This window comes from Melanostigma gelatinosum (genome assembly GCF_949748355.1).
Source record: "Melanostigma gelatinosum genome assembly, chromosome: 18".
Taxonomy (NCBI): domain Eukaryota; kingdom Metazoa; phylum Chordata; class Actinopteri; order Perciformes; family Zoarcidae; genus Melanostigma; species Melanostigma gelatinosum.
This window is the reverse complement of record NC_136651.1, coordinates 9,478,466-9,498,227: the sequence shown is the minus strand read 5'-3', so window position 1 is coordinate 9,498,227 and position 19,762 is coordinate 9,478,466. Positions and strand designations below refer to the sequence as shown.

Here is a 19,762-nt window from a genome sequence, read left to right as displayed (position 1 = left end):
CAACCAAGGCCAAGTGAGGGGCGAGAGGAGGGAGGGGAGGGTCCTCGGGGGGATGCTGGAGGGTGTGTGAAGCGGTGGCCTGCGTGCCGTCGACCAGCCGCCCGAGGGGGAGGCACATGGTGCCAACAGCTGCCATGGTGAAACGCTAACCCCTCTAAATACTCCGTCCGGTAAACAACGCCGGGCTGAACACATGCCAATGGGGGAGCCTGTGTGAGGAAGGGGTGAAGAAGGTGAATGGGGCGACCCAGCTGACGCCGTGGAGAAAGGAGAATTGACCCCTGTGAAATGGTTTATTAAAGCGTGGTGGTCACCATTCTGGGGGGCCAACCAGGATAAGCCAGTGAGGGAAACTCAAAACCCGCTTTGGCAGACTGAGCACTGTGCACGCCACAAGCCGCAGACAGGAAGCCCCAGATCCAGGACATGCTTTCATTGGATGTATTTACACATACAGAACACACCGCATGCATGAAATACTGACGACGGATGGTTTTATTTTCATTGCGGTCCCCAAAGACGAATCATGATTGAGTGTATTATTATCTTACAACTGGATGCTGGGTGGAACGAGATTTGAACTCTGCTAAGGATCCGTCCTTCTCCTCTCAAATACAATGCATTCAGATCCATGTGTGGCTTCTTTTACCATTTAACTTGATAAATGAAGTGCACTCTGTGAAGCCTGTTGCAGCCGCTAAAGGTTCCCATGCCCTCAGGCCCACTAGGGAGTGGCAGGAGCAGATGTGACGTCTGCACTCCTCTTGCTTGTAAAATAATCCGTCTCCCACTTGAGAAAACATTACTTTCCACCTCCATTGTCTTGTCCAATCACTCTCCCTTTAATCAACATGAAAACAAAATTAGCCCTAATTTTGTAATGCAATAATTCCATCCAGTCCTAATTGATGGTTAAATGTGATACAGAACTGTTAGAGTAATCTAATAACTGCCCTTCAATCTGTCATTTAATTTCGCTCGAACTACACTTTTCCTATCTTACACTCAATAATGCACACACACACACACACACACACACACACACAAAGAGACACAAAAAACAAGAATTCGCTCGACCAAAAAAATGAATTAAACTTCTTACCGATCTTGAACTTCGTTCTCTTAAAAAATGTGAAATCAAACAGCTCATAATGAAAGGCAAAAACTAAAGCTGAATCAGCATACAACTTTATTCCACTACTTTACATCTGTGTCGCTTGGCAAGTCAGCTGCCTCACCATTGTTTTATGATAAATCACCTGAGCAATGACGCCCCCATCTGGTTGTGCAAAAGTCAAAATGTGAAATGGGGGAAAGGCCAGTATTCTAGAAATACTACTGTTCATTTCCACTTGAAATGTATCAAATGCGACTTATTATTGAAGAATATTGAAATTCAGAAACTAGGAGTGAGTGCTTTTCTACTTTTTTTTCTAGGATTAGAGATCACATTTTTGTAAGGGCAGACTCAACTAATACTCTTACTATTTCTGAAGAAATTATTGCATGTTTTACTCCATCACATACAGTTATGCCAATTCATTTTTCAGTTTAAAACGGTCAATTTAAAACATGTGAAACGTTTATAACATATGATTATAGGCTAGACTCCACAGATTCCAACTGTAGAAAAGTCTCGTCACTCTAAGATCAAAACTCAGCCCACCAGCAACCGAAGAACAGAAAAGCCTCACTCTAAATAAAAATGCAATCAGTGTTAAGTATTATACAAGATATTTTAAGCCATTAACTGTGATACTTTCAGGAGTTCTACTTCCTTTTAAAAGACTGCATCCGTGCAAACAATAACGCAGCAGCACCAGGGGTGGGTTTCTCATGGCAGTAACTTGAGCACTGGTTTATAATAAAGGGATACGAGAGATTCTCTGATAGTAGATGTTCGACTGCCATCCATCTAATCTTTGCATCCTGTAGTTTAAAACCAGGCCCGCACCTGCCCACACAATCTTTTCTATCACTCTATTAACCACAACTCTGTGTGTGTGCGTGTGTGTGTGTGTGTGTGTGTGTGTGAGAAAGACACAGAAGATGGGATTCTACACCTAAATATTTGTTATTCCCTTCTCCTCCTCCTCTATCTTAGTCATCACACACCTGCAGAACGTGACAGCTGATTACAAGCATACGTGCCCCAGCAGGGATGAACTCCCTCCGGGGACACTGTTCAGGGACCCTGTGCCATTAACAAACCACAGGCCTCAGGCCGAGATTCGGGGGCTTATCAGGAGTTTAGACAGTGGTTTACCAAACATTAACCACTCTCCTGGCTTTTCCTATAAACATGACCTTAATGACAGACCAGACAATGTCTCTGAGGACCAACACTATCAGAGTCACACACTGCGTTCATTATTGTGTGTTATAACTATATGTCTTATGTTATTAATAAATCCTGTGTTCAAATTAAGTAACATCAACTTTAGCTGAAATAATGCATTTAGTAATGCATTACATCAGTCGGATTTATTACATATTTATCCTATTGTGAGAATAACTATACTGAACTCTGAGAAGTTGTCACATAATCAGCATGCTACAGAGCTGAAGATTACTCAACACACTCATCCTACACCGAGAGGACCAGCCAGGGGTTTTTAGGTGTTAACGTGAGGGTCTGTTCCAACCTGCCCCTTGTCTCCAGACACAGTAGTGGGAGGGTAGGTTTCGGTTGACAAGTCTGAGCGAAAGTAGAGGAAAATAGGGTGTGTGAACAAGACATACGTCTGTGTGTATCGTGTTTGAACTCTGCACTCAGAGTGTTTGGTTTTCTCTCATTTGTGCTACTTGCCGACAACTTGTCCAGAGCTACTTATGCATTTCCCTTAAAACAGGAGATGACGATAATGAATTTTCAAATAGAGCCTACGTCTCCTTGCTGATGATGAAGGACTGGTTGGGTGGTTGCAGAGAAAGTAAAATAATGTATAACTATTAGTAGGGTGAAATATGTATTCACTGTACAACTGTTCCATGCTACATGCTTCAAGAATGATTTATTTTGACATGCATATAATAAGATATTATAATGTGTTAGTATCAATCACGGATCCCAAACATCTGTATTTGCAACTATGAATTATAATTTAAACTTTTAGTCATACATTTAAGAAAAATGTAAGTTGCAATAAGTATTGTTTTAATTGAATCGTAGCCAAAGAGTTTCTACTTTAAACTTTCCAAAACATGACAATTTTTGATGGAAAGGGGGGCAGGTAGTATTTTAATATTGAAATACACTGCTAGACTCCATACTCTAGTCTTGTCTAGTTGCGTGACACGTATCAGAAATGAATCAAAACTATTACATTTTTCGAAAAACAAACAAAAAAACAATTATTATTCCTGATTGTGGTTCATCCCTTCATAGTGTATGATATTTATCACAACAAAGCGCTCCCCCCAGTGGACAAATGTTCACATTACCTGCAGTCCTCAAATGTTGCTGGTTCCTATCTTTCACTTTTGGCTCTTATCTTTGGTACTATAATATATTTCACAAGGAGTAAACTATAATCTGTTGTTGCACATACACATATGTGAATGTCATATGTGTACGATATCTGTGTATATTTATATATATTTTAAATACACTGTATCTATTTGATCTGGAATATAGGGAAACTACTCCGTTGGTTTTGTATTAATGCATCATTTGTTCACACTGGTGTAGGGTGATGTAGCATTTTAACTTGATTTATGTGTAATTTATTTGTGTTTGGAGGTATTGCCGCACTCAAATTGGATGTGGATGCACATGAGTTGATTCAGATAAATACACAAAATTTACCTTTAACACGCCCCGGCCCGTAGTGACGCAATGGGTGTTTGGCCCGTGACGCGGCATGTACACGTAGCCTAGTAGGATGTGTTCCCTGAAGATGGTGGCGGTGTGTCAGACTCACTGTCCTGCACATTTGTAAGAATTTAAGTATTTTTCTACACATTTCCGACATCGGGTAAGAGTAAATACACACCATCGTTAACAATGCTTCACTCTGAACGTTTCGATCTGGTGTATATACAACAGGCATGAAACTGTTACCCTTGTAGTTAGCATAGGCTAGTTAGCAAGCAATGCTAACTAAGCACCGATGCTAAGGCTAGCTGACCAGGCAGTGAACCTGTTTAGATTACGCCAGCGACCTGTAACTGTCCGACATTTGTCCCTGTCAGTGTTATATAGGATCGGAAGGATAAGTCCTTCGTTTTTGGGGCAATCTTTAGGCGACATGCGACTTTAGATTGCAGTGTTTTGATGGTTATGGCGTTCAGGACATGTAGCGTTTGAGCTAGTTACCGTTAGCTGTCGAGCCAAAGCACTCTGGACCTTTCTTCACAGGCTGCTTAATGTAATTTGATGTCGTGTCAAAACAAAAGGTGTTCGCTAAGTTACCGGTTAGAGTTCAACAAGAGTGGATAATGATCGGAAGTCGATAGTGTGTATCTCGATAGCTAACTTTCGTTTTGTTTCATGATGACTGCCCCGGTGAGTTAGTAGTTTACCGGGTTGAATTTATAATCTGGACGTTTTGAAATATCCTGGATCACATTTTGTAGAGCTCATTTGTCCAAGAACTCTTTTCCTACTAACGCTCTCTGTTATTTCTATCATTTAAAATGCTCAGTATCAGTCCATGCTAGCTCCCCCGAGCTTCTCACTGACAGATTCACAGTGTTTGTATCTGATAGATGTGATGAGCTCATCAGTTTACTTTTTCTTTTGTATTCATGGAATCTTTATTAAAATGTATTTGCCAGCAACTAACCTTATCAACAAAAGCGACACAGCTGCGCAAAAGCACAAGTTAGCAGCAGGGCTTATTTGACACTTTTTAGTTAACCGCTACATCAGCCAGTTCCTGTTTAGTAACTTCAGTCCTAACATCAGCTTTCCTTTCCTTTCCTATGTCACTGTGCTATTTGTCAGTAGTTTCTAGAAGCCACTAGACTCTCAAGGTTTTTTTTTGATCAACAATGAATCTGTAATTCTTCAGAACAGTTCTTCCAACAGAATAAAATCAGCCTTTGTATTTGTTTTTTTGTGTTTGAGGGAGATGAACAAAAGTAAAACCATTCTACTCAGAGTGCGTGACGTAATCAAAGTTGCCATTCACTACAATCAGTCAATTGTGGTTTACTCAATCAAGTACTGTCGTGTTATTCATAGCGTCTCGGAGCTGATGTAGAAATTGCCACGTTGTACCCTTCGTTTCAATACAATCCTAGACATTACACAAATAAAGGTGTGGTATAATCCATCCGAGAGGCATGTGTGTAGCTTATTGTTAACCACTCCCTCTTTCCTTTTTCTTTACGCAGCTTTGCCTGACTTCAGTCTCTTCAGTGACGTCTACTAAAGTGACCTGGTCCTCGGACCTGTTAGCCCTGCAGCCATGCAGCCACCTCCTCGGACTGGACCTCTGGGAGCCTCGGGCCCACCTCCTTCTGGGCCCAATATGTTCCGCAGGACCAGGCCTCCCAAGCATCCAGCAGCAGCAGCTACTGCCACAATGCCACCTGCTGCACAACCCATGACAAATCCTTTTGCTTTTGTTGGAGCTCCTCCCCCTATGGCTACAGGTGCGCCTATGGCTGCAGGTGGTGTCCCAACAATACCCAACAGCAACCCTCCACCAATGCAGGCCCCTCCCAACACCATGTTGGCTGGCTCGGGGATGCCTCCACAACCACAGACACTGGGGGATGTCCCAGCTCCTCTTCCTGGTCATCCACCCTCCTCTCTACCAGGGGTGACACTGTTCAACCCTCACAGTGCAGCATCCCCTGTTTACTCAGCACCCAGTCCTGTAGGATACGCATCCTCGCATAGTGAACAGGGCTATTTTAATTCTACAAAACAGACACCATCCATGGCTGCGGAGCCACCTCCTGTGGCCCCGGCACCGGGTCAGACACCTTTTAACCAGGAATATCAACGACAGCCTGCTCCTCAGCCCATGTTGTTCCAGCCTGTACCTCCCACCTCCTCCTATTCTCAGTGGGCCCCTGACCACGGAAGTCGCCCTCCATCAGTTCAGAACTATTTCCAGCCTACTAGTGACCCTCTGCCACAGCCTTTCACTTTACCGCCACAGACCCAGATGTACCCCTCCCACACCTCATCGCCCCATCACAACACCCCCACCCCTCCAACACAACCTGGACATCCCCAGGTTCAAGCTCCTCTTCCTCCCCAGAACCCTGTAAATGCCCCCAGTTCTCAGTGGCCTGACCCAAATGCACCCCAGCAGCATAATTCCCACTTCCAACCTCAGATCTACTTCAGTCAGACTTCTGCCCCCCAGGACTCATGGTTCAATATGCCTCCCCAGGATTCAGGCTACCACCAAATGGGGACCGGCCTAGCCCATCCTCAGCCCCAGCCTTACTCTGTTGGATCTCAGCATGCGCCCAACACCGGGGCTGGGCCTAGTTCTGCCCCATACTCTCATGAGTCTGGTGCACTCTCAATGTTCTTCAAAGACAATGATGTGGAAAATGAAGAAACACTGGCTGGAGATAGAAACAAGGCAGTGAATGGTATCCCTGGATCTTTTCAGCATCAGAGCAACCCACAAGCCCACAGTGGCCAAGCAGATGTTCCTTTGGATTATCAAAGACCTCCTCTGCAAGATCATTCACACCTACCATACATGAATGATGGCAACCATGCTCCACAGGCAGGTACCCATAAGACTCATGATTCCCAGTACGACCATGTGGAGAATTTGGAGTGTGTCCCGAACCAGGAAGTATTACCCAGTGATATTCATGGCAGCCCTGCTGCTACAGCAGCACATGGAGTTGACCAGTATGAAACCGGGCCTAACCTCGAGACTCCCGACTCTATTCAAAGACCAATTAGATCGGCCAGTGTGTCATCCAACTATAGCAATATGAGCCATGGAAGTGGAAGTGGCACTCGACGGCAACAGGGAGTAGTCGGTACCTTTATCCAGCAGGAAAGCCCACGTCTCACTGATGACGCTAGCGTGTTTGCTGCCACTGGAGGCTACTTTGAGCAGATTGATAGTTCTCCAGCTGTAGATATGGGTGTGCAACAGAGCTCCCTGGAGCAGATGTGGCCTCCCACTCCTAGCCCCCCAAAACCAACTGGCATCTTTCAAGCCAGTGCTAACAGCTCTTTTGAACCTGTACGCTCTCATGGGGTTGGGGTGCGTCCTGCTGAAGTTGATAGGGCTAAAATGGTCGTGGAAATGGGTGCAGATGCTACACCTGGCAACCTGGAGCAGCCGCTAGATAATATGGAAAATATTTATGGCTCAGGACACCCCCGTCCTACTGGGGCTGGAGGTGGTGTCCCTCGTCTGCCACACCCAGTGGTTCTCTCTCTCTCTCGCCCGTCATCCCGTGCTTTCGGGGGCAGTCGGCCCTGCGAGAGCCCTGCCACTACTCTGTGGGCTCAGCATGACCCTACCAGCTTGGCCGCTGGCATCCTCCTCGCCCCTGCTGCCCCAACGGTTCTCGCTCCTTTACGAGAGCCCAGTGCTGATGTCATCCAACCTCCAGAGGATGGCCCACTGGACCTGCAACCCTCTCGGAGAATCCAGCCAACGTCACAGCAACACTCAGAGAACCTAGAGAACCCACCAAAGGTGAGTGAGGCAGAGCCAACTGACCCTCAAGGCAACCTGGGCTATGCGTCTCTCCTTGTGTCCGATTCGCTCGACCAGCCTGTTTTGATTGCCCCTCCAGTGTCCAATTACAGTGTGATCGCCCCCAGTACCCCTGCTCAAGCACCCAGTCAAAGTAGCCTTCGGGAAACAACCCCCCCTGTAAGAATTGTCACACAGGGACAGAGTGCCAGTACCTCCCAACCACCTCCAATGACCTCCAATCACAATCCAGTGTTTGCTCCTGGACCTATAAGCTTCAATTCTTCTGCCTCTAACCAGGGCCCGCTCAATCTGACCCGAGACCACAAGGAAGCGGCAACATCAGACATTACAGCTCCGCCGCAGTCTCAGCCAGCCCGCCCTCCTCTCTCAAGGGGCCAATCGCTGGCTGGAGACAGCCACTCTGCTCTCCAAGTTAATCCACAGGCTTCTCTTGTGACTGCTCCTCTCTCTAATCATAATCCGCTGTCAAATTATGAACTGCTTGATTTTTCTATGCACCAATCACAAGCCCAGAACCAAACATCTGGCCAGCCTTCCTCTCTACACGAGTCTCTACAGTCTAGCAATGGATTTTACCTACAGGTCACCAAAGATGCTCAGCAGGGGGCAAGAGCGCAAGCGAATGTCCCTGTCCAGACGCCAGCCTCTTCATCTACCCCACAGGTACCACCAGCACCCTCCCAAGCAGCTGCAAACATCCAGCCGCCACCAGCTGAACCCCATAAGACATCAGACCCTCGGGCTGCACTGCAGGGACACAATTATGCTCCTCCTGTTCCAGGGAGTGGAGCACAACCCTCCAGTGACCAGTATCCACCTCCAGCACAGGGGCCCGCTGCGGGGAGTGCTCCCCCGTCCGCTGCTGCATACCCCCCATGGCCTCGAGGACCAGTACCTCCAGGAGCTTCCCAGCCAGCTCCTGCGGAGCCACCTCGACCACCCTCCTCTGCAGGCAGCCAGCAAGGCTATGGGCCCCCTGCTCCAGTGCCTGGGCAGATGTATGGTGACTATTACGGTAATTATGGAGAATACCCGGATGGCAGAGCACCATATCCACCTGGCCAGTACCCACCACCACCTGGGGATCCTAGAGCACAGCAATATTATCAAGTACGTGAAAAGTCCTTTTTTTGTTTGCTCTCTTATAAATGTATTCATCTGCAACTTCTGCTGTGGGATGGAAGAAATTAAACCGAAGCTCCCGAATTGCTCCTATCTTTCAGGATGGTCCATACAGGGGCAGAGCAGATCCGTGGTATGGCAGATATGAAGGGCAGATCCCACCGCATCGCGATCCAAACTACCAGTACAGAGAGCCTCAGCCAGAACGACCCAGCTCCAGAACTAGTCAGTACTCTGACAGGCCCTCCTCCAGGTCTGTGAAACCATCATCATCATCATCGAGTATATGACATGGCATGTTATGTCAAGCCAGCACCGTTTGGTAGTCGTTAATTTGTTTGTTGCAGTTCCTTGTACTTGACCCATAAAGCTCACCTTTCTGTTTCTCCCATAGGCAAGGCGGTCCTGAAGATTACCAGAGAGCCAACCAAAGTGCCTATCATGAATATTATGCAGAATACGCCAAACAATATGAATATGGAGGTATGAGCCATAGCGCATTGAAAGCTGTGATTACCTGCTAGTATGAATATGTAAAACAATTAGTTCACAAAACACATTCATCCTCTTGTGTATATAAATGTATTTTGATGTAATCTCCATGTTTTCTGTGGGAAGGATACAACTACGGACAGTATGACCCCCGCTACAGGGGATACTATGATCCCGCCTACTGGGCTAATTATGATGAAAGCTACAGAGGCAGAGAGAACTACTATAATCCACAGGCGTATCCTGCCAGGTACCCATTCATGTACATTCGAATGAAATTGTTGTTGTTACATGAATGCATTGTGGTGGATAGACAATAGATTCAAAGTTATCCAAGTGTGATAAACAAACACGGTACACTCTGCTCACAGGAAAGAGGGCTATGATGATCAGTGGCGCTACTATCCCGGTTATGATGCCAGTTTCGATGACGATTACCGGCGACGCGGCGAAACGTTCGCCGATGACTTCGACCGACGCAGTGTCCACAGCGAGCAGTCGGCACACAGCGCGCACAGCTCTCAGAGCCACCACAGCAGACGGAGCAGCTTCAGCTCACGATCGCAACAGGTGGGTGTGCAGATGTGTATTTTACCTGTTGGTGTTTTTGCCACTCGCAAAAAACGTTTTTTTGTGTCTCTCGTGAAATTAGTTTTTACGCTTATAAACTGTTTGTTGTTGTTCTTGAAAATGTGTGCAACTTACAGTATGTGCGTGTTGACTTTTATGTTTTTATTTGATGATGAACTTTATTGGTCTTCACGCCCTGCAGAGCCAGGTGTACAGAAGCCAGCCTGACTTAGTGTCAGCGGCCTATGACGCCACATCGTCCACGCTGGCTGTGGACTACTCCTATGGACAGTACCCGGACCAGCCTGATGCCACCCAGAACTATGGCCAGTACCTCTATCCCTCTGAGTACACGGCGGACAGCACCTGGATCTCCCCTGAGCAACGTAAGTACACAATCCTTTATTGAACGGGAATGCCTTTTTTTAAAAAGGCCGACAGAATTTACTCGAGTTCAGTCAAGTGCAAATGAAACCACTAGATTTGGGACATTCTACTGGTTCCTTCATGCGTCCACCTGCTCTTAGTCTGACTGATGTTTTCCCTCTAGCTCCCCCACGCCCTTCAACCCCAGAGAAGTTCACCATACCCCACCGTTGTGCCCGCTTTGGACCTGGTGGTCATCTAGTCCAAGTTCTGCCCAACCTCCCCTCAGCTGGACAGCCTGCTCTCGTTGACATCCACAATTTGGAGGTACATTTTTTAAAAACATTGTATTTCAGAAGCTCATTGCGGGGGTGTTAATGTTGCTGTTGCACTATTTTGGGCATTCCTTCATACTTTCTTATTTTAAAAGGAGCAGGGTACTGAAAACCCTGTAACCTGCAGACTCAGTAAAATGTCGCACCCTAACCGCTTCCTTGTGATGTTTTTTCTTTTACATGCATAGAACAGCTTCACAAAGTTACGGCTGTTAATATAAAGTAATATTGTGATCCATATCTGTATTTGCAGACCATACTCCAAGACACCCCGGATCAGGCAGAACTACGAGCTTTCCCTGGACCTCTTGTGAAGTAAGTGCATGCTGCATTTCTTCTCCATCACAAACGGCTTCCAGTCATTGACCTTTTAAAGAACAATGGTGGCTATGTTCTATATTTTGTTATTGTCGGCGACCCCCCACGAAAAGATCAAAACCATCAATGCATTGGTCTGACTTCCTTCACCTGTTGGCCCATTGGTTCCTACTGAATGTGAATCTTAAAAACCAGTTAAAGAATATATAGTTTCTTTTTTTTTCTTTTAAGCATGAGCAAACCGGAGTAGATGGTGTATTTTCTGGGGCATCGGCTACACGGACAATACTTCAATTCATTCTTGGTTTTGGTCTTTTCAAGAGATCTTTTGATAAGAAGAACAAGTCACCACAAGTATTCATAAGACTTTCCCAGTGCTGCACATTCAGCTGCAAACTACCTATTTGGATCCAAATATTGTGTATAAATGAGTACAAAGCAGTTTTTATTTGCCTCTTGATATCCGTATGTATAAAAGGTAGCACTGGTTTGACCAGCCGCTGCGAGTCTGTCTCACGTCTTGTGTCCTGTCCCTCAGGGAGGAGACCCATAAGGTGGACGTGATAAAGTTCTCCCAGAACAAAGCGCTGGAGTGTTCTCGTGACAACAACCTCTTGGACAGGGACTCCGCCCGCCTGCTCTGGGAGTTCATTGTGCTGCTCTGCAGACAGAACGGGGTAAGAAGACTGCAAAACATAAGTGTGTCAAAGTACGACTGTGACTTTTCTATATCTTTCCTGAAACAACCTCCTCACTGTCGCACTCTCGTTTCTTAAGACCGTGGTCGGCACGGACATCGCTGACCTCTTGCTGAAGGAGCATCGCTCTGTCTGGCTACCGGGCAAGAGTCCAAATGAAGCCAACTTGATTGATTTTAACAATGAACCGCTGGCACGAGCCGAGGAAGAGCCGGGAGCGGGGCCGCTGTCCCTCCTGTCCGACACCTTCATGATTGTCCCAGAGAACCTCGGCAAGCAAACGGAGCGCTTCAGGGAGCTGCTGCTGTTTGGCCGCAAGAAGGTAACGAGAGAGACCCTCTTTCACTGCGTTATAGTCGGTGAACTGTTATCTTGTGAAATCTGAAATGAGTTCCACTTTTGTCTGTGAAATAGGATGCGCTGGAAGCCGCTATGAAGGGAGGTCTCTGGGGCCACGCCCTGCTGTTGGCCAGTAAGATGGACAACCGGACGCATGCACGTGTCATGACAAGGTAAAGCACCAGTGACATTAAAACGCTGGGACTCCTAAACCTTGCTGCATTCTGTGATCACGTTAACAGAGTTAAAGATAATTTTGTCTCTTTGTTGTTTTAGGTTTGCCAACAGTTTGCCCATCAATGACCCTCTTCAGACAGTGTACCAGCTGATGTCAGGGAGGATGCCTGCATCAGCCACTGTACGTGTTTCTTCGTCCCTCGCTCTCTCTCTCTTCAACACTTTTTCACGATTATTCTGAGGAAGTTGCACAAGCTGTGTGTGTGTCTTTATTGCCACTTCAGTTGAGATGTGTTTCGTACTCGTACAGTGCTGCGGAGAGGAGAAGTGGGGTGACTGGCGCCCTCACCTGGCCATGGTGCTGTCTAACCTCACACACACCCTGGACCTGGACACTCGCACCATCACCACTATGGGGGACACTCTCGGTAGGATGGCAATAAAAAAAAAAACCGCTGTGGTCTCTCACTGCACTGAGCTAATAAGGTTTTTATTCTTTACCACAACAAGCACATTACCTCACCTTCTCTCTGTGCTGATTTTTGTGGCAGTATCCAAGGGGCTGGTTGATGCTGCACACTTCTGCTACTTGATGGCTCAAGTTGGTCTGGGAGTTTTCACGAAGAAGAGCACCAAGATGGTTCTGGTTGGCTCCAACCACAGGTTAGAGACAGAGGGCTCTTCTTTTTTTTTTTTTTTTTTTTTTTTTTTTTAGACCGCAACTCAGTTTGCACACAAAAAGCCACAGGCGTAACCTCATCTTTTTGTTTCTTCACTTCAGTTTGTCCTTCTACCAATGTGCGACCAATGAAGCTATCCAGAGGACAGAGGCCTATGAGTATGCTCAGTCTCTGGGCTCCCAGCCGTGCTCACTACCCAATTTCCAGGTAGATAAAATAGTTAATTGTACTCTATTAAATAGGTCTGTGCAGACATTCCCTACCACTACGGCATAGCACATGATTTAAAGATTATACGACTGAGGAATAACACTGTTCTCTAATCTGTGTCGTCTGTTATCAGGTGTTCAAGTTGATCTATGCATGCCGCTTGGCTGAAGCAGGCCTGAGCGCTCAGGCCTTCCACTACTGTGAAGTTATTTCTCGGAACGTCCTCATGCAGCCTTCCTATTACTCTCCTGTCTTCATAAGCCAAATCATACAGGTATATGCACTCGCTCTCCTCCTTGTCTACCCCTCTGGAGCTCCTCTGCTCAGACACGTACTCGCTTTAGCGTTCTCAGAAATGTAATTGTAACGCTGTATGTTGACAGATGTCGGAAAAGCTGCGATTCTTTGATCCGCAACTGAAGGAGAAGCCGGAGCAGGAGCTGTTTAATGAGCCTGACTGGCTGATCCACCTCAGACAGCTGGATGGGCAGATACGGGTGAGGAGAAGGAAGAAAGCTTTTTGCTTTAGTAGTATGTTTTCAGTGTATGTATTATTGATGTGCTACTAGGACTTGATTTTGACCATAATTGAATCAGTTTTTCAAAAATGGGTGAATTTCAAAATTCCGACATTTTATTTGAGATAGAGGTTGTATCCACACAACTTCCGGTGTTGTCATGGCAACGTTTATACGGCGGTCAGCGTCGGCTACAGAGGTTGTGGGATTGTTATAACATGTAGGGAATTTGAATTATTCCCTCTAATTTGTCCCCATGTAGCAAATGCTTGAATCTTGTCTTTTATTTAATTATTGTTTTTCAGACTGGAGTGATTACATACAATGAAGACAGAGCAACTCCGACACAGTACGACTGCAGCAGCCCCAGCTCTGACTTGGACCAGCTGAGTCCACCTGAACCTTACAGCAGGCCTGTGGAGTTGGATGGCCCCACCCCCGACAACCCACTAATGAGCTCATTACTTCCCGGGCCTCCGCCGCAGGGAGTTCAGCTGATGCCTCCAGGTGTGTGTGTGTGTGTGTGTGTGTGTGTGTGTGTGTGTGTGTGTGTGTGTGTGTGTCTGTGTTTTTCTTGTGTCTCCTTTTTAACCTCACTTTACTATGAACCAGGTTCAGGATGCATCAGATCTCATATCTTCTACTTTCTCTCAGCTCCCACCTCTATCCTCCAAGACGGGATGTCCCCTCCCCAGCATTTACCCTCCAATGAAGTGCCCCAGTTCTACCCAGTACCCCCCAGTGGACCACCAGGCCAGATGGCCCACTCAGGCTACCCTCCACAGGATCCTGGCTTCGCCCCCCCTCCCTTCCAACCGCAACAGGAGCAGGTAGCCCATCAGCAGCCGTGTCCCCCGCCTCTTCAAGTGGGCCAAATGTCACCACACATGCACCCCCCTCAGGTGCCACATTCACCAATACAGATGAACCCCCCGCTACCCCAGATGCCCCAGCACATGCCCCAGCACATGCCCCCGTCTCCCGGGCACATGCCACCTGCAGAGCAGATGTCCTACGCCCCACCAGAGATGCACGCTGCTCAGCCGATATCATCCTCTCCACCCAGGAGCTCCTTCACACCACAGATGGACTTCTATGACCACATGGCTCACATGGTGAGTGTCTGGCTGTATGCACATCGAACAAAGTATTATGTAGAGCCTTCTGCCTTGCTTTTGTGTTGCAAATTTGATAGAAAATAGTAACCAAGTTGTCTTTTCTGGCACTGCAGGGTCCAGGGAGGAGGTCAAGGACTACTTCGCAATCTTCAATGCATATGGTGCGTTCGTGTGTCGCGTTTAAACTGCTAAAATAATTGGATTTTGCACTTGTTTTCAGACGTGATGTGAAGCAGGTGTTTTCATTCTCCTCAGAAAAAAATGGAGCTTAATTGTTCATGGTGTTTTAAACTTTGCTTTAGTTTCCAGAAAATGAATTGAATCTCTACAATGTGAATGTTAAAGAGAGACATCGCAAGGTACATGTGTACGTGTGTTATTCTGACCAGTATTTTCTGGTCTGCAGCCTTCAGGACGCCGCTCTCGCACCACCTCCGAATCTTCCACTCACTCTGGCGGAAGAGAGCGGAGCAACTCTGTTATCAAGCAGGCCTCTCCACCTCCACCTTCGATTCCTGAACAGCCCCGCATAGAAGAGGCCAAGAAAGCCAAGAAAGACTCCCCAAAAAAGGTTCATATTCAGACATTAACCATTTATTATGCTGTGTCAGTGCTCCTACAGCGTTCATGGGTGATTACCAGTGCTGTTTCCTTTCTTTCACACAGGGTGGTGGTGGAGGAGGAGGTGGTGGTGGTGGTTGGCTAAACTGGCTCTATAGGAAGGGGAAGAATGAGGCTCACTTGCCAGATGACAAAAACAAATCTGTAAGTTATAGCTTTTACGTGTGCCGGTCTTATTCTTAGCATTCTTCTGTATTCATTTTCATATTTGTGCATGAGTTTTGTTTCCGTCCCTCTACGTGTGAGCTGTACTAAGAGCCGTATGTTCTTCACTGTCAGATCGTGTGGGATGAAAAGAAGCAGAAATGGGTCGACTTGAACGAGCCTGAAGAAGAGGTCTGTAATGACAGATTCATATTTTGAAGCAGACTGGCTTTGTTGAAAGCTTGATCGATCAAACCAGTTCTCTTTTTATTTTATTTGTATTTTTTTTTAGAGTAAGCCCCCTCCGCCTCCTCCCCCTGGCGTTCCCAAGATGCCTATGATGTCCAGCCCCGGAGGGCCTGCCAGACCCCCGGGTAGTGGTCCTCCTGTCAACATGTTCTCCAGGAGAGCAGGTGAGATTCGGGTTCTTCGCTGTGGCTTTTGGCTTCACAAACTCTGTGCTTGACCTCGCATAACACTTTAACTATAAGTTGTTAAGAAATCAATCAAGGAGACCACATATTGTCGTACTAGTCAGTCAGCTTTCACGCCTGTTTTCTCTTTCTTCTCAGGCACGAGGAGCAGATACGTGGACGTTCTGAACCCCAGTAGGATTGCTAAACCGGGCGGATTAGGCCCTGCTCCTGCAGACATCTTCGCTCCTTTGGCGCCAATGTCCATGCCCGCTAACCTGTTTGTGCCTAGTTCAGGTGCGTGTCATGTGTCAGAAGTAATTACATTGAAATGGTGATTGTAAAATAACCGGTCTTAGTTTATGATTGCTGCAAATGTTTTTGTTTGATTTTGGAAGCCACTGTACAATTAAAGATTGAAGTACTGAAGTATCCTTCTGTGTCTCTGGTTCAGCTCCTGACGATCAACAACCTCTAGAAGGCAGCGAAGGAGGAAATCTGGAGCAGAATTCACCAAACGCCATCGCTGCTACACGGGTATCTATTTCTCTTTACTGGTGACCCTAGTGAGTTTATGTTGAAATGTCATACTTTTCATGTAGTGCAATTGTTGAAATGTGAAATCAAAGGACAAGTTCACTAAAATATATGTTGTGGAATGAATGAGTGAGCTTTACATGTGCCGTCAGGTGTGTTTTATCATCTTTAGACAGAGCCAGGATAGCTGTTTCGCTAGCTGTTTCACTATGCTAAGCTAAGTTAGCCACCTGCTGGCAGAATGCAAATGAACGTATTTCCTCAAAATGCTGAACTTTCTACGAGGAGCGATGTTTCAGTGCTTTCTTCTTCAAATAGAGCACCTAAGATACAAGAGTCTTTATAACATGTCAAGATGGCCGATAAGCTCCTTTAGCCGGTCAACACGAAGTACAAAGCTGAAGCTCGACTCAGCCACCTTCCCCTCTGATGCACTCTAATTAATCCGATTAGATGTTCAACCCAACGTTGTTACCGCCTGCCCCAGAAGGTCCTCCCGTGCCTGATGGCTCACAGTCCGGGGAGGTAAGACACACTTCTCATGTCCACTGCTCCTGTAGCCACCATCATCATGCCACCACTGACCCATGACGCTCGACAGCTTAACAGCCAGTGCGTGCAGTGTGCTTATCCGTATGAATGTAAGATGTCAGAGGGTGAAGGAACATGGGAATGCATGCATGTCGACTTAAAATCTCTCCCCATAAACTCGCTAAATGCGCAGCCTTGATGCAATGTTGAATCTGTGCTCCATTTGTTGTTTTAATCTAATTCTCTCCATGTCTGTTTATCCAAAGAATCATAATTTTCTATCTCTAATTGTGTTCATTTTCATTCTGAACTGTTGGGATAGTGGAAACAGATCTAATCTGCTGCACGGGAGATTGATAATATGGGTTTGTGGTTTGTGTTTTTGTTGTCGTCTGTTTATTTCCCTTCTGCTGTCTTTAGCTCTCACGTTCTAGCTCAATGAGTTCTTTATCACGCGAAGTGAGTCAGCATTTAAACCAGGTACCTCCAGCTGGGCCTCAAGTGGTCCACTCTCACCCCCCCCACCCCGCCTGCTGCCCACATAGCTCCATTTGCACCCGAAGCTTCACCGCCCGTCTAACCCAGGATGTCTGCCGGCTCACCTGCCCGCTGTCTCCAGCATTTCTAACGTAACTCTGTGTATGTCAAGAACAACCAAACCCGGCGACCGATCAACAAATTTAAACAAACCGACCAAGCGGTCGTGACCACGATTAAGTTCCTTATCTTTATCTGGTGCCATCATATGGTCAGACTAGAATTTGTCCGATAATTTGGTTTATGAGCAAATATTGTTATCAGCCTCGGCTGTACTTTGTTCTATCAGAGTGAGGCGTGCTGGAGACAGGCAGCTCCCTTGATTGTTGTCAACACACAGCTTCAATAACACGTCCTAAAGCTTGCATGGTGACTAAAATACATGAAACGGCGGCCTGTCACGCTGCCTCCCTGTGAATCATAGTGCTCGATGCCATTAGTGTTCTACTTTTCCTTGACGTCAGTTTTCAAATGTTGTCCTCCTCGACCTCCTCTGCCCATAGAAGTGATACGACGGTGACACTGTAGTGACTCCGGTTGTTCTTTGCAGAGTCATGTCCAAGCCCAGGAAACGGCACCCGCTGGAGGCGTCACCTTTTATAACCCTGCACAGTTTGCACAGGTGAGAAAATACAATAGTTTAGTCTGTCGCTCATTTGTCACCTTTTCACTTCATAATGCTGTTTTTTTTTTGTTTTTTTTAAAGCCCTTTCCCCAGACAAGTGCACCATCGGGAGGTGGACACCGCGCTGGACATTTGGGCGGTCAGCGCCAGTACCCAGTGATGAAATAAACATCTTGTAGAGAGGTTGTGTAAACAGACTTGTTGGATAGAGTGATATCCTACTTGGAAGTAAATGAAGCACATGGACACACTGCTCTCTACCTGGACCTTTTTTTTTTTTTTTTTTTCCCGCACCTAAGAAGAGCTTCATCAGAATCTTTGTCCCGCCACTAAACCACTCTTCCATCTATTTCTTTGGTTCAGTAATTGTCACCGCGTTTTCTTGAAGGGCTTCTTTTTCTTTTTTTTTCCTGCATCCAAACAGAAAGTCGTGTAATGGGTTTTAACTCGCACGCACGTAAAAGCTCAAACATGGATGCATTCATACACACATACTGTATGTTCATGTACAATAAAAACAAATGTTGCTCTTCAAATCTAACACTGTTAACAGAACGATCATCCGAGGTCCCGTTTTAGGTTTCCCTTTGTGTCTAAATGTCCCTGTTTGATCGATCGATCGATTGATTGATTGTATGTGTGATGGATAGAAAGTGGCACCTTTTTAATTTCACATTGTGTACTTCGTATGTGCATTTGCAGCTCTTCAGTGTCGTCCTGTCAACTGGAGACGACATGCTGTGTGTGAGAATGAATCATGTCGATAGCGACATTGTCTGCTGTGTAGTTTGTTTCCGCCAGTAAAGGAAAGCTGTTTGATGAACCAGGAAAGACACTCGTACTGTTTTCACAAACCTGAGAGTTGAAGTGTGTTTGGATGCTGCTCGTTTCAGATATTTATTTCAATGTCCTCCTGCCCATCAACAACTCTTAACTTTAAAGATGCGCCGGAGTCTTTCGTCCACGTTAGGCTTCAGGTTCTCCTCTGAGAAATGTGTCTCGCTGAAACGAGTGGAGGTCTTCAGAACAGCAGGAATTGGGATTAGAACTGGTTTAAATGTCGCTAAAAAGAAATCTATCCAAATATTTGTATATCAGATTGATTGTATTTATGAGCTGTAGGTATAGAGGTGTGTGGAGAGCAACTATTTTGTTCTGATAGCTTTGAAGAAATGCAGTTATGACTCACCAGACATGATGCGGATTAATTTACTGATCGTTTGTATTGGCCGCAGATGCAGACAAATAAATCTTTATCTAAATTGTGAATTGAGTTAATTGTGCTCTAAATACTACCTTGTCATTTGAATTAGCTGATGTGTAATTCAACTATTTGTCATCCTAAATGTTCCCGCTTCAATGATTTTGTAGACTTCCGGTTATGATTTTAAAAGGCCCCCTTTTGTTTCAGAGAAGGAATAGTTTTGCCCAATGTTTTAGAGTTCCTCATGTAAAGTTCTTGACATGAAACAGTGAATACAGAAGGTGAAAACGAAATGGTAATAAAGTTATTTTTTGCGCTCTGTAGCACTTTGAAAGAACTGTCTGTTGGTTTTATTCATTAGGCAAGGCAAGTTAATTTGTATAGCACATTTCAACAAGGTAATTCAAAGTGCTTCACATGAAACCATTAAAAGCATAAAGGCAAAAGTAAAGGAGATTTAAAACATACATTGAAACAATAATCGATGTCTCCCTGAGACATTACGCTGCACGCAATCAACCATACACTGCCGCAATTCTGCAATTA

General features: G+C 45.9%; 1 protein-coding gene across 3 annotated transcripts; it reads left to right on the top strand.

The window, feature by feature from the left end:
- Positions 1 to 3,899: 3,899 nt before the first annotated feature.
- Positions 3,900 to 19,531, top strand: sec16a (SEC16 homolog A, endoplasmic reticulum export factor). Of its 3 annotated transcripts, XM_079289225.1 has the most exons (31): positions 3,900 to 3,937; positions 5,341 to 8,771; positions 8,885 to 9,036; positions 9,178 to 9,266; positions 9,402 to 9,525; positions 9,647 to 9,845; positions 10,048 to 10,231; positions 10,396 to 10,538; positions 10,800 to 10,861; positions 11,403 to 11,541; positions 11,642 to 11,884; positions 11,977 to 12,074; positions 12,178 to 12,259; positions 12,389 to 12,506; positions 12,630 to 12,741; positions 12,860 to 12,965; positions 13,102 to 13,242; positions 13,352 to 13,465; positions 13,792 to 13,993; positions 14,141 to 14,601; positions 14,718 to 14,765; positions 15,011 to 15,175; positions 15,271 to 15,369; positions 15,505 to 15,561; positions 15,662 to 15,782; positions 15,942 to 16,079; positions 16,237 to 16,319; positions 16,773 to 16,844; positions 17,271 to 17,330; positions 17,938 to 18,009; positions 18,094 to 19,531. In XM_079289225.1, exons 2-31 carry the CDS (start codon positions 5,415 to 5,417, stop codon positions 18,178 to 18,180), a joined length of 7,128 nt encoding a protein of 2,375 aa, XP_079145351.1. In that variant the 5' UTR covers positions 3,900 to 3,937; positions 5,341 to 5,414; the 3' UTR covers positions 18,181 to 19,531. The 3 variants fall into 3 exon arrangements, 2 of the variants coding, with proteins under 2 accessions (XP_079145351.1, XP_079145352.1); XR_013772798.1 differs by lacking the exon at positions 17,271 to 17,330 and having other exon boundaries at positions 17,891 to 18,009; positions 18,094 to 18,169; XM_079289226.1 differs by lacking the exon at positions 17,271 to 17,330.
- The last annotated feature ends 231 nt before the right edge of the window (positions 19,532 to 19,762 follow it).

What these genes read in the sequence shown, in the direction of transcription:
- sec16a (XM_079289225.1), top strand. Translation starts at nt 5,415, where the DNA reads ATGCAGCCACCTCCTCGGACTGGACCTCTGGGAGCCTCGGGCCCACCT. An exon ending in TTGACATCCACAATTTGGAG is followed by an intron (nt 10,539 to 10,799) that starts GTACATTTTTTA and finishes CTGTATTTGCAG; the next exon opens with ACCATACTCCAAGACACCCC. An exon ending in TCATAAGCCAAATCATACAG is followed by an intron (nt 13,243 to 13,351) that starts GTATATGCACTC and finishes GTATGTTGACAG; the next exon opens with ATGTCGGAAAAGCTGCGATT.